Raw genomic sequence first — 14,880 nt, forward strand, 5'->3', positions numbered from 1 at the left:
AAAAAAAAATTAAAACATGATTCCTTGGGCTTTCAAGGGTAGGCAAAGGAAAGGAGCCTAAAAAAAGAGAAGAGTTTGGGCTCAATGATTGCCAGTATGGATTAAGTCAAATCCATAAGACAGAGTGTTGGAGTAATGGGATGTGACTCAAAAGATGTGACTGGTTCAGAATCTCAAATCAAATAGGATCAACCAAAATTCTTAGGGCTCATTTTTCGAGAGCCTAGTCTTATAGTTATAAAAATTTTAAATTATAAGTGCTGTCTTGATATAATTAATTAAAATTTCAAGATTCATATTCCTTTCCGTTTTTGTTTTAACCTTCAGGAGTCACCAATATCATTCCAGGGATCCAATCTACTGGAAGTAAAACAGGTAAGCATGGGGAAATAAAAAAAGGTGAGGATGGGGAAGGCATCTATCTCCATGATCCTCATACCAGAAAAGAAGGATCCCAGAAGACTGGAGTTTACCACAGGGAATAAAATAGAGCAAGAAACAAATATGTTTATATTTCACCTTCTGGGGCAGGGAATCTTAGAGAAGGAATACATTCCTTCATAGAAATGCATGGATTTTTCCTAAATCGTGATCTCCATCCAATAAGGAAGATATCGCTACACATAACCCTTTCTTTCTTCTCTCTCCCATCCCTGGTATGATTGGGACAGGCTCTGGTACTACATCCTTACATGGAGATTTCAAAACAGGTAAGTCAAATAGTGAAAAAAAAATTTTAAGTATCTCTCAGGACAACATTGTACACTGCCACATTATTTTCATATTTATAAACTCTAAGCTTCTCAATTTTTCCTCAATTGCTATTATACAAACCACATTTTTGCAATAAGGTGTTGAAACCACTGAAGCAGGAATTTCATCGGGTGAGCTTTGCTGGATTTTGTATTGTCAATGATTTTTCCATTTGAGTTTACCACATACAGATTGCGAATAAAAATGAGGATGGCTGGAAAGTGGTTGCTTTTAATTTAATAACAGATGATAAGGCCAACCTACATCAGCACCCTGGTTTTTCCTAGAGAACACACCATACATGTAATTATCTAGATACATTGTTTTTTTGAAACTTTACTCCTGTTTTTTTTTTGTTTGGTCTGGCAATAACTACAGTATTGATAAGAGTCACCAGTAGTCAAGAATGTAAGTTGAGATCACTATAAAAGATGAAAGTAAATTTGTTGACTAAGGCTTTGATGAAGATATCTAATCCTTGGCCACAAGTTCAGATACAAATTTTTTTTCTGGTTTTCTTCCATTGGAGAACCAGAGCTATATACAAGTTACTTGCAGAAAGTCATGTGAATATAAGCCAAACATTCTCTAATTTAGTAATCAGATTCTAGATAATTCTAGATCTAGGGAAATAAGATCTGAGGCGACTGTGATTCCCTCCTATCATGTTTTCTTTGAACGTGCAGTCATTAGAAAGTGCATTGAAAAATATGCCAGGTTTAACATTTGGTGCAAGAAAAATTATTAAACTGTTTTGCATTGCTCCCAAGAGACAGGAATGCTTGCCAATACTGCACTCTTCTTAGGGTGAGAAAGGCTTTGTGGGGCTCAGCCTTCCCTCTTATTACAGGTATTACTGAGATAGCCTCTGGCACAACCGTTATTTCTGAAAGTGCCAACACAGGCAAGTATTATCAATACTGAATAATTGGCTCTAAGTAGCTAAGCCTAGAAAAATAAGAGCCCTTTTATGAAAATGACTGGCTACTGTAGCATCAACACAGTAGTTTTGACCTCATTCTTGTTTGCCTTTCTTAGGGGCCACCACTGGAGTTGGAATGCAAACAAGTAAGTATCAGTGGTTCAAATACGTTTGCATTCTCATTAATGAATCCTGTGCCTTTGTCTCAATGTAGGAGATTGTTGAGGGTAAAGATAAAGGCCCAGGAAAGGAGGTATTGAATGTCATTAGAATGTACATTTCCAGCCACCTAAGGTTGACTTTTTGCTCTGAGTTTCTGGATAAGTTCGTAAAGGTGAAGAAGAGCAACCACTAAACAGAGGAGCTGAGGCTGAAATCCATCAGACCAACATTCCTCCTACATGGTGTAAAGGCATGAAGCGTCATCTGCTCAAGGGGGTGATTTTTGTAATTCACAAACGTATTTTATGGGCTAGCTGCAGCATTGGCCCAGACTTTCATCTGATTTACTTCCCCCTCTTGCTGTTGATCTTTGCAAATAGTGATAGGAGATGTGTCTCATATGAAATGTTCTTTATTTGCCTTTGTAGGTACCTCTGTAATATCAAGTGAAATTACTGGTTTCCCAGAAAGGTCCAGCCCAGGTAATGGAAATTACTGACTCAGATGATGTTTACATGCGAAACATTCTTCTCCCCTTTAACACTCAAATATTTTAGATAACCAACATTTATCTCTATGAATGACTATCCAGCTTGAACTGTAAAAGAAAAGTTGCACCAGATGAACTTAAATAGTCAATGAAGACTTTATTTAAGAATATTACAATAGTGGTCAACGCCATTCATTGCACCAGCAATGAGATTTTGAACTTAACTCTGCTGAAACAAAAGACAGGAGAGTGTTTAAGTATTGGGGTGAGCTAATGGACAAGTACTGGAGTGTGTTAGGGGAAAGGTTGGTCTATGTAATTAGGCCATCTATGTTTGCTAACTGGTGCATAGAGAATGAAGTTAGTCTCCTACCTTCCCACAGAAACAGCGAGATAGATAGAAGTGCTATTATTCCTGATGATTACATTTCAAAGGGGTGACCCCCCAGGTCTATGAGAAAGACATTCCTGGATTGTAGAACTGCCCGGATGCTGGGAAAGGTTTACATCTCACAGAGGCAGAGACAGAATTTGCAATTGCAAATTTTCTAAAGTAAATACTCTAAGAAAAGGGGCTGCAGAAATCTATAACCAGGAAGAAACATGTCTAAAGTTTAACCAAGCTGAGGGGAACATTAAGCCCATCTTGATCAACACAGGTGTTTTCTCATTTTCTGTCACTCTGTGCCCCCAAAAGGGGAACCAAAAACAAACAAACAAACAACAAAAAAAAACAAGTTATAGGAAGTAAAAGAGTTAAGGGGGAAAAAAGTTATTGTCATTTAGAGAAGTGGAGCCATAAGTGAGAAATTTACTAGGGTCATAGGAGAATATTTAATTTACTTCTGTAAGCAAGTTGCTACTAAAATAGGGACTTCTTATATTTCAATGGCAGGAGCATGAACTAGCCTTAGTAGATGCATTAGTACACTCCAGGTGCTTTGAGACATTTCATGTGGAGATGTCTTAGGACATTCTCTTTTGAGACCAGAAAAAGTTCATTGCTCTTCCCCTACTCATTTTAGGTAACTTCAAGGAAGCATCTGAAACAACCACTGCCCCTAGGATTTCTACCACAGGTAAGTCACATGATAATAAATCAGCTTTGCTTGGTGGCATCTCAGACAACAGGATAGCTTATCAGATATTAAACTCTGTCTTCTCCAGTCCCCTATAATCACCATTGTTAATCCTCCCTGGTAGTCACTGCTTCCACAAGAGTCAAAGAAACCTCTGGAACTGGAATGCAAACATATAAAGGCTAGTGGTACAAACTCGTTGATGATCAGTGTATCTGTGATTATACAGAAGGAGTTCATTTTGGGGGAGAGAAGGAGTGGGGAAGAAACAGGAGAGAAAAGCCAGGAAGGTTAAGCTAAATTTCCTTTTGGAACATGACTTTGAATTTCAACTAGGGATATTCTTTTTTTCTAGGATTTTTTTTTGGGTTAAGTTTTCACCATAACTCCTCTCCTGAAGACTTAGTTATGAATCTCTTAGTTTGAAATCTCTGAGTATGAGGTTATAAAATCTGCTATCTGCTATTCCTGAATTTTTTTTTAATATTTCTTTTTACCTCAGTGTCAAATGGAATTAAAACAAGTCTGAAAGTATTCTTCCCAGGTAAAATAAAATGACCCAAAGGTACTGGAATGAATTGTCTATTTGACACAAAGTTTCCTTTCAGCATGAATTTGTGTGACCATTTGTGCCCTCACAACACAGAGACTTGATATGCATGCATGTTATTCTAATAAAATGACAATGTCATCCTTTTATTTCCCCTCAGAAACCATTATAGTAACAACAGGCGATCAAGAAACTGAAAATAAAACAGGTCAGTATGAAAAAGTCCTAATTTCTTTGTTACTTAATCAACTATCATTTCTTTAATACCTCATATGTATTATATTCTATAACAGACACTAATAGCAAAAAAAATCAATAAAATATTGCCGTTGCCATTTTATTACTTCGTGTGTGTATGAGGGGTGGGGGGGCAGAGATTATTATGGGTACAGATACTATCTTTACAACGAGTTCAATGCTAACCCACAAACATCTACAACAATTATGGTCCCAGAGGTGCGGTGAGAGGAGTGTTAAATTCTGCCTATTAGTTGGTAGTTGAGTGAAGGCATCAGAAAGGATATGACTGAGTTTAATATTGGCTGAAGTGAGAAGGAAATTCTACCAAAGAGCCCTTGAAAAGACAGAGACATGAGACAGCATCAGTGAACTCAGGAATCAGCTAGATATTGGTGATGATTGTATGAGATTCAGGGAAGAAATGAGACTGGAAAGGTAAGTAGAGAAGAATTCATAAAGAACCTTATTTCCTAACTTAGGAATTTATCCTTATACTAAATGGGATCCCCTTTAGGATTTTATTAAGAGAATGATATGATCATATAGGTGTTTTAGAGAAATTATTTTGATAGCTATGTGGAGATTAGGATGTTGTTCTTTATGGCTCCTCTTACAAATATTTTCAGTGAACTCTTGGAATTCTGGTCAGGAAGGATTTGTCTGCTGCACTTATGTGTAATAGATATTTCTCTCTCCTATTGCTTGTTTCTGCTAATCTGCTAAGCATTCATAATTGGGGACTAGCCTAGCCTCTCTCAGTAAAGAGAGACATTGGATCCCCAAAACTCCTACTTTTTACATTTATTTTTCTGTACCTATTACTTGTCAGTGTCCCTTTACCTAAACATGCAGAAATTTTAAGTTCCTCTCAAATATTCTGTTGCTTCTAGGCCAGCCGTTTGCTTGATAGGTAGAATAAAAATATTAATTTGATTTTTAGCAGTCTGAAAATACAGTTTAAAGTTTATCATCAAATTGTGGGGTTGACCAAAATATGTGATATATGAAGCCTCAAAAAAAGCATTTGGCAGGGGTGGAGGTAGAACAAGATTGAAATATTTCAACAAGACCAAAAGAGGATAAAAGTTTTTAAAGGATTAAAACTAGGTAATAAAAATACTTATATTTTTCCTATATTTGAATCATCCTCTTCCTTCTTCATCAGAACTGTCTGCAAAAAAATTTTTTTAGTAAGAGATGTTTACCTTAATGTTTTCTCATTTCTCTTTAGACTCTTATATTCCCCTCCCATTAAAATTCAAGATCCAAAGGAAACACTCTCTAATGGCGGAATTTCAAATGCCATGAGGAGCAAGCAGAAAGGAAAAATAGATGGGAATATGTCTGTTTATAAGACTATCAATGTAGCCAATTATTTTCACTAATTAGATAACTATATTTATCTCTAAACTATTCCAATAACTTTAGAGACTAATACAAGCTGTCTGTTTTTACACAGGATGTCCAGCATCTCTTCCACCACCTCCAGGTAAGAATAACTGCACTTGAAATCCAATCATTCTGCATTAATGGCTCTTGTAAATCAAATTTCAGAGGTCATGCCAATAAAAGTCCTTAGCCATGAACATGTTATATAATAAGAAAATTTAAAGTGGATACATTTAGCTTTCATTCACCAAATAAATAGTGAATTGGTAGACTGTTTTCTCTCACACAGAGTAATAAAGCCAAACCAAATAAATACATGTTGTTAGTCTAAATAGAGTTTACCTATTAAATAAAGGGTGTTGTGTAATTATATGATATCTTGATCAAAATATTGTCACTTTATAGTACTTTTTTAAACTGATAATTTCAGCTTTCTTGAGGACTGAATTGTAGCAAGAAAAATTAAGGTTAACTAACATTCAGTAATTTTAGAATTTCTACTATTCTCAAGCCAATGTGATGTGCTTTGTAGAAAGTGGCAAAGGTTAAAAAAATCATTCTCTGATCTTATGATATAGGGTAAGAAGGAATATTATCAAAGAAATACAGTCAATTTTCATATAAGGCTGAAAATAAATTTCACAGTAAAAAATGCGCAACATGCATTACATCAGTGTATATTATGTGTCACATATATTTACATATAGTGTATACTTTGGAGGAACCTCAGGTATTTTATTACAGAATTGGAATTTGAGAACAACATGTAGAGTAGTCCAGGGTATATAAATAAGAAACATGAGACAAGGTTGAAAACATAGACTGGATCCACATTATGGCAGACCTCAGAAGCTAATGCCAAGAGAAGGTATTTATTTTACAAGACCGAAAGAGGACATCAAGTTTTCAATCAAAGCAATGATGAGATGAAAATTAGGCTTTAGGAAAATTAGTCTAACTAAAGTATAGAAATTTGATTGGATCAGGAAGTAATCTGAGTCAGAGTAACCCCTGAAAAAGCCAGATCATGCTATATTCAAGGATAATAAGGTTCTGGGGTAGTATTGTACCACGGTGAACCAGAAAAGGAAAGGATTAATGTGAGGATGAAAATTTGCAGTAGATTAGATGCCAAGTGATGGAAAAGAAAGAATCACAATGATTTCTATGTTTTAAGCTTTAATCATTGAAAGAATAGCTCAGTCCTTAATAGTAGGAAGCCAGTTTAGATGAAAAGCTGGATTTAGGAGCAAGATAATAACAATCTGTTTTGTGCACATTGAGTTTGAGGTTCATATAGATCTGCTGGTGTGCTATTTATTAAGCTGAGGGTGACCTGGGTCCATAGCTCATATGAGATGTATGGACTGGGGCTAGAAGTTTGAGAGTCATCTACTTGATATATAGCGGAAGCTGTTGAGATAGAGGAAAGCAGCAGGGGAAAGAGTAGAGACAAAATGAGAGGATGGAAGAAGAGCTGATAACAAAGAGAAACACTCAGAGTGCTGAATCTGAAGGAAGGAGAACTTTTTGAAGAAGATGAGAGTTACAAATGTCAGCTATTGTGGGGAGCCTGAAAACTGAGAAGGCCCTTGAGAAGTAGTTATGAAGTCTTGGTGACTTGTAGGATTATGGAGGCAGAAGTCAGACTGTAAATCAGAAAGTAAAACAATAGCCATAAGATTTATTGACCACTGGCAGAAGAAATTAAGAATTCTCCTCTGCTGGGTTTGTAAAAATAGGAGATAGATAGATAGGTAGGTAGATAGATAGGGAAAAGTCATGACGCATTTTTGCAACGAAAAACAGAAAAAATACATCATGACTTTTTCAACAACCCAATATATATATATATATATATATATATATATATATATATATATATATATATATATATATATAATGCTTATTAGGGACATTTTGCTCAAAGTAGGTGGATACAATTTTATTTTTACTTTAAGGCACCATACAATCCCTTAATTCTGTGTCTCTGAAATCCTAGTACCAATTACAATATTGGCTACTTGGTGGTTGTCTACAAATAGCAGATGGTTATATTTTATCAAATTTAATTAGCATTTATCATTTCATGTTAACAGTTTGCCATGGTCCACTGGGAGAAGAGAAATCTGTAAGTACACAGCTTTTTCTCTACTTTAATCCAAATTTTCTGTCATTCCTGTATTTGAAAAGCATTCTAACTTGGCTTGTATCTGTAGCCTGGAGACATATGGACTGCCAACTGCCACAGATGTACCTGTACTAATGCAAATTCTGTAGACTGTAAACCCAAAGAGTGCCCTTCTCCACCCACATGCAAAGATGGAGAGAGGCTTGTGAAGTTCAAAGCTAACGATACATGCTGTGAAATCGGACACTGTGGTGTGTATTCATGATACAATATTTGAATTGAATAGAATAGCTGTTTCCTTATTCACATATTCAAGAGATATTTATTGAGTTACTAATATGTGTCAAACACTATGCTAGATAGATGTGATAAATAAAACAGAATTGGTACTCGCTCTCTTAAAATTTATCTTTGGAGTGGGAGAAACCCAGAATTAACTCGTATGAGTATAATCAGTAAATTAAAGGGAGATGATAGTATTATGGGAAGCACATTATAATTGACTGTTAAATACAATCCCATTTATAATTTCTGTTTTGTAAGTAAAAACAGAATTATGTTTATTTTAGGATAAAAACAATGTATTTATTTTTCAGAACCAAGAACATGTTTATTTAACAACACCAACCATGAGGTAAAGTTGTTTCTACTTTATATTTTTATTAATGTACTTACGAGTAAATGCAGGCTCTTTCAGCTTATAATATGAAAAAAATCATAAGTTCTGGTAGAGCAGAATCTGTTCATTTTTTCCTATATTCATTTCAAAAGGAAGTTAATGTAACACTCAGCATGGCTTGCTTCAAAGGGAGAAAATATACTTGATCACTAACCAGTTAGCAATACAGATTCTGAATAATATTTCCCATGGGTCTCACCAGATGGAGAAGACACACTTTGTAACATTCAAATCAATGAACAGAGTTAAACTGTAATTATAACCAGAAAGATCAGATGGCCAAACTGTTGGAGATCAAATAAGAAAACCCAAAAGACTAGAACCCCATTATGTGAATATATCAACACAGTATATTCAGAGGTGGATTTTGACAACTGATTTGGCATTTTGGAAAGCAACTTAACTTTTTAGAACAAGCATCAGGAATTCATAAAAACCAGATCATTCTCAAATTGATATTAATGCATTTGAACTGGTGATACTAAATATTTTTTAAATTAAAATAAAACATATGTGGTATGTTAGAAAATATATAAAAACAAAGCCTATGAGAGGTTTAATTTGATAAATTAAATTTTATCATACTCAAATTTCTATCTGGGAATCTTAAATTCTAGCTTTCAAAGGTGACCTGACTTGAGAACCTATGACAGTTTTAGAACATCAAATATGATGATGTTTGAAGAACAAAGAAAAAACTTTACCTCTCATCATTTATATGCAAAATAGCTGCAATAATAAAATTTCAGTTTCCCAAAAAGCTCATTAAAATTTGAGGCCCTGAGATAAATAGAATTTCCCAAACTGGTGTTTGAATTTTGAACATAAATTAATTATAAAACCATCTAGAGGGCTTTAAACGTATAGAAACACAAGCAAAAAATTGAAGTAAGATGTCTTGTTGGACTTGTCATTTGTGACAAACCTATTTTGTGCCATTTTTTTTCCATTTATATTTATTGTTTGTTTTCCCTCATACATAGAATATAACAAATTGGCCAGTTGACGACTCACCATAAAATAACCTGCCTTGAAAATACTGAAAACTATAGTAGAGTAACTATAGGTGAATCTTATTTTGAGAATCTTGACACATTCTATGTTCTCAATGAGGAACTTTGATTTATTCATGGAAGTAGAAGGCTTTTAATCCACCTTTTCTTAAATATTAACCGAATGGCTGAAAGTCCCTCTGGAAATTCACTGAACATCAAGAACTTGAAAAGTTTTTACAGGTTTTATTGTTAACCTCCAAAAGAAATTAAGGTGAATAATTATTTTATTCCCTCCCCTTTCCTACCTCCCAGATTGGCACTTCATTTGGTGACTCCAATAACCCATGCATCACCTACTCCTGCCAAAACACTGGTTTCATTGCAGTAGTCCAAGATTGCCCAAAACAGACCTGGTGTGCAGAAGTAAGTCACCTTCTTAAGTAATAAACAAGATTAACTTCTCATGTTCAATACAAACACAGCCTGTCTTCTTTCTCATTTGGAAAAGTTTGTCTCTGGCCAATAGACATAAATTTCTTGCAGATTTCATTCCAGGTATCTCATCCACCTTTTATTGTCATGTATATTTTTATATCAAAGATATAGTTGCAGGCTCTACAAAACTTAATGTAATGCTATTATAGAAGAAATAAGTTACTGTTGAAAGCATTTTGCTATTTTCAAACAAAAAAATCCTAGTTTTTTTAAAGGCTCATGGATTGAGGTTAATCATTTTCTATAAAAATAAAAAATGTCATATTATCACATGTGTGTTTATGTTCAGATCTTTCTTTGTGCCACAGTCTTTATTTTTATCCCCCCAAAATATGGGGAAGAGTTTTGTATTAAAGAAAGCTTACATTTAAATTATTTAAGGAAGGTTTAAGCTTAACTAATTTTTCTTTCTGAAAATGTAATTGATGATATAGTTTAAAGCTTTATTTTAGAACCCCAATATTGGATTGCAACATTTATTATGTTTTTATTGAATTTTTGAGACATTGAAAAGTTTAAGATTGCAATAATGTGCAAGGTAGAAATTCCTGCCTGTGAGAAACAGTGTCTCGTAGTAACATCATTATTAAAGTATTTTTCAATTAAAATAAGGAGTAATTTTTATTCCTTTACATTTTACTTTAAAAAAATTTAGTTTAAATATTGTTTTTTCCCTTTTGACCCACTGTTGAAAAAGTTATGTGAATACTCAGTCTCATTTTTATTACTACTCTCCCATCCTTGCTTATTGATCTGAGATCAGCAACCTCATCTATTCCATTTTCCCCCTTTGAGATGCTAAGAAATATTATACTATAATATTTATAGAAATTACACAATATTTTCAGTCTTTTTTCTTTTTCTCTCACCCATTTAGAAAGACAGAGTCTACGATTCAAGAAAATGTTGCTATACATGTAAGTAAAACTAAGCTTTACGTGTATAGGAAATACAAAGTGTTGAAAAAAATTTAGTGTTTCTTTAAACCAAAATGGCAGATCATTAACAGAAAGTCTCCTGTGCTTGTAACACAACAGATAGTCTAACCCTATATGCATAAACTAATAATTGATATTTGTATAGAATGTATTATATATAGTTAGTTGTTCATGTTGGTTGTAACATTCTTCCTAGTAAAAACTTAGTGATGCTTACAAGGGTGAAAATTGAATTTTTACAGAAGAAAATTTAATTTTCACAGAGAAAATTTAGCTTGCTCTCCTAACATCAGCAGGTTATGTTGTAAATTGGTATATTATTATAGGTCAGAAGGATGATCAGCAATGAGAAACTAGGTATTGAAAACAATGATGACACTCCATCTTCCCTTCTCTCCCCACTCTTGACTACTTTCCTTTCCCCCTGTTCCCTTCCCCCCTTCTCCTTCTTCTAAGGTAGTGATATAGCAATGAAAAGAAGATAACATTTACTGAGTATTAAACAGGTATCTTGTGCTGGGTGCTGAGACAGTTAACCCCTTCAATACCATTGTGTGAAGTAGTTATTATTATTCTCTACTTTATGGTTAAGAAAGCAGGCTTAGCAGTTGTTCATGTTAAACCTCATTTCTGACTCTCTTATCCATTCTGTTTTAGGTAATACTAATTGCAGATCTTCCCTCGTGAATGTGACGGTTAAGTACAATGGTTGCAAGAAAAAAGTTGAGATGGCAAGATGCACAGGGGAATGCAAAAACACCATCAAGTGAGTTGTTCTTTGCATGTGTAGTGTGAGTTAAGTTTGCAACATTGTGGAGGAATTCAAGCTTCTAAAACAACATGGAAAGTTTTTACATGATATCTAAAATAAACATTTTTCAAAAATGATGAATTATTTTGAAGTAGTTTTCGAGATATATCAAGCATAATACATTTATGGCAAATGTATTTATTTTCATACAGTGATTACAGAGAATACTTAAGCAAATCCTCTTGCTTAAAAGTATGTTTTTGTATTGTCACTTGCATTTTAGACATAACATATGTTACATGTTTTTCCTTTGCATACACTTTTATATATAGACTAATATATGGAGAATAATACCTTGGTATTATGTTGTGTATTTGAAATCCTGTTTTATTTTTTTGTACTATAATACTCTAATATGCAATTATATATCTCCATTTTGAATTTCTTTTCTTCTTTCTTTTGGTCTTACATATTGCTTATCACTGGTCCACATCAGAAATTTATAGTGAGGGAGAAATAGAATGCAGAGTGTAGGGAAATAATAAATTAGTCCGAAGGCTTTCTAAATCACTTATCAGGGGTCAGCAGCCTTTTGAGACAGAAGAGCTTCCAGGGGTCAGCAAACTGTGGCTTGCGAGCCTCTGAAGTAAAATTGAAAATGAAAATAAAACAAAACTATCATAGTTTCATTTATAAGATTTTTAAAGGGTATTTATTCATATAATGGTGATAATGTAAAAATATATTTATAGCTCTCGAATAATTTTTAAATTGTTGTGAGGGACAGGATTGGCTCTTCTAGGGGTCAGCAAACTTTTGAGATGGAACGTACCCAAAGAGCCGCATGTGGCTCCCGAGCCGCAGTTTGGCGACCTCTGACCTAGATGATTAGAAGTTGAGCATTGATGTCAATGTATTTCAAAAAAATATTTATTACTGATTTTTTTTTTTTAGGTACAATTATGATATCTATCAATTGGAAAATTCATGCCTTTGCTGTCGAGAAGAAAACTACGAATTCAGAGAAATTACTCTTGACTGTCCTGATGGCAGTACAATACCTTACAGATACAGGCACATCACAGTATGCTCTTGCTTAGACAAGTGCCGGAACTCTATGAGCTCAGCGCGTTCAGAGTCTTGATACCAACAGGCAGGTATTTATTTTATAAGTGAAAAAACAAATAACTGTAAGAATAGCTAAACATTTGTATCTCACTCAAAAAGTGAGTTCTCATTGTGAGGCATTTTATTCTTTTGTTGACTGGATCTGAAAAATAAATACAATTTTGCAAGCAATTAATGAGCACATGTATTTATTTTATATAAATAAGAACTCGGCAAGTCAAGGAAAAACTGAATCATGTCATGGCTCTCCAGTATACTATTACTGTACTCTTCATCTTCATCTCAACTCTTCATCCATTATCCTGTTTTGTTCCTTCCCTTCACTGTTAAACTTATTGAAGATATAGTTTTTGTTCTCTTTCCATGCTTCTCCATGCCAGTCATGTTGCCCATTTCATTCTACTACAACTCCCTCCGCTTGGGACACCAGCAGTTGTTCCCTTATAATTTTTCTGTAGGATCTGATAAATTTCTACTCTTTTTTTTCTTGACAATTTTTCTTACTGTTTCTGTGGAATTATTTTTAATTAACTCTCCTACATTTAGTAAACATCCTAGTTTTCACAAGTCCTTTAAGTCCAGTTCTCCCAAGTTGCATCCTGTCCCTCTTCTCATTTTATTCAGGCTCAGATGATTTCATCAACACAGATAGATGTGGTTATTCACTGAGAAGTTCCAATCTATATGTCCAGTCCCAACCTCTCCTCTGAATTACAGGCACATTGATACAATCCTGAATTTACTTTTCTAACTTAATGTTCTATTAAGGCAAACTCAGCAAAACCAAAACTAAACTAAATGTCATCGCCCTAACCCACTCNTAATCAAAGCTCAGAAACATTTTGCTAAAGAGGCTGGATTTCAAGGGCTAAGTGAACATAATAATAGTCTAGACTCACTCACAAGCACATATAAAAATTAACCAGTGTTGATTGTACAAATCATGCCAAAGAGTTTGTATTTCCTTTTTTTGTACTATTTTTTAACCTTAACAAAAATAATAATCTAGACTCTAGTGTAAAGTAATATCCAAGTCCATCCAGATCTAAACCATAAGTGATTAGTAATCAAATTCAGTGATGTGGATTGGAGAATCAAAACATGACATAAGGAAATCATTCATTTGTAGGAATAATACAACTGTTATTACTTCCCAGTGCTTTTATTTAAATTTATATATTTTCTATTTTCAAATAGAGACACTTGAAAGAATTAAGACCAAGCCTACACAAATGAGTCCTTCCCTTAGGACATTCAGTTTAATAAAAGGACAAAAGACCAGCAAATGTACATTTGAAGGACTTTAGAATCTATTTTATCTATTGCCTGGGCAAGCTAAAGAATTCTCTAGAGCTAGAGTGTAGCACGTTAATTTATTTCACACATTGACCCAGTCAATAATGTATGCAATATTATTGAAACTTTTGTCTATTGCCATAGCAGGGTTAAGAGGAATGCCCCTGTGGTTTGCACCTTCAGAACTTTTTCAACATTCTATGAAATATTTGATATTCATTCTATGAAGTATTTCTGCAGAGGTCTTCTCTCTTGTTACCAGAAACTTATTTTGTTTAATTAAAAACTAACAAAACATAGACACTCATAGCAAATTAGCAAACACTGGTGGTAATTTATAATACAGGGTCAAACTTAGCCACANTTTTCAAATTTCAGTCTCCAAAATTAAGGTGCGTCTTATAATGGGAGAGTCTTATATGTGGGGAAATACAGTAATCTTGGTTGTAGGGCCTTGCTTTTTATCACTTTGAATATTTCATGCCAATCCCTTCTGGGTCACTTTGTTGCACCTGTTTTGATAGATATTCTCAATATTAAAGCAATTTATGTCTTGTCAATTCCTCTTTCACCAAAAAAATTGAAGAGAAATGAGCCTTGTGACATGATCTAAGTTTAAACAATTCCTTTGTAATAGCCAGTAGTCTATTTCTTTTAACATTCATAATACTTTGGAAGTTAATGTCCTATGACACAACAAAATAATCATGTGAATAACAGGGAAGGGGCATAGGGACTATTTTTACAAAAGAAAGAACTAGGAGGTTGGATTTCAAGCTTGCAACCTACATGCTACCAGACACAGATGTTAGTTAAACACACAGAACAGACCATCCAAAGCCTATTGAGCAAAGAGATTCTTTTGTAATGGCCACTCCTGTA

The 14,880-nt window shown here is 34.2% G+C and overlaps 1 protein-coding gene across 1 annotated transcript in view; it reads left to right on the plus strand.

Moving 5' to 3' along the window:
• Positions 1 to 12,718, plus strand: part of LOC109377726 (submaxillary mucin-like protein) — a gene marked incomplete at its 5' end in the record, with an annotated part of 17,088 nt that extends 4,370 nt beyond the window's left edge. The window contains 15 exons of the mRNA XM_019634160.1: positions 328 to 375; positions 1,604 to 1,657; positions 1,792 to 1,821; positions 2,266 to 2,319; positions 3,353 to 3,410; positions 3,901 to 3,950; positions 4,117 to 4,164; positions 5,656 to 5,685; positions 7,685 to 7,716; positions 7,805 to 7,967; positions 8,313 to 8,350; positions 9,703 to 9,813; positions 10,763 to 10,802; positions 11,481 to 11,589; positions 12,529 to 12,718. Coding sequence (XP_019489705.1) covers positions 328 to 375; positions 1,604 to 1,657; positions 1,792 to 1,821; positions 2,266 to 2,319; positions 3,353 to 3,410; positions 3,901 to 3,950; positions 4,117 to 4,164; positions 5,656 to 5,685; positions 7,685 to 7,716; positions 7,805 to 7,967; positions 8,313 to 8,350; positions 9,703 to 9,813; positions 10,763 to 10,802; positions 11,481 to 11,589; positions 12,529 to 12,718 — 1,055 coding nt within the window. The remainder of the gene's footprint in view (positions 1 to 327; positions 376 to 1,603; positions 1,658 to 1,791; positions 1,822 to 2,265; positions 2,320 to 3,352; positions 3,411 to 3,900; positions 3,951 to 4,116; positions 4,165 to 5,655; positions 5,686 to 7,684; positions 7,717 to 7,804; positions 7,968 to 8,312; positions 8,351 to 9,702; positions 9,814 to 10,762; positions 10,803 to 11,480; positions 11,590 to 12,528) is intronic.
• Positions 12,719 to 14,880: the final 2,162 nt, after the last annotated feature.

Source organism: Hipposideros armiger, unplaced genomic scaffold (assembly GCF_001890085.2).
Source record: "Hipposideros armiger isolate ML-2016 unplaced genomic scaffold, ASM189008v1 scaffold_1528, whole genome shotgun sequence".
NCBI lineage: Eukaryota > Metazoa > Chordata > Mammalia > Chiroptera > Hipposideridae > Hipposideros > Hipposideros armiger.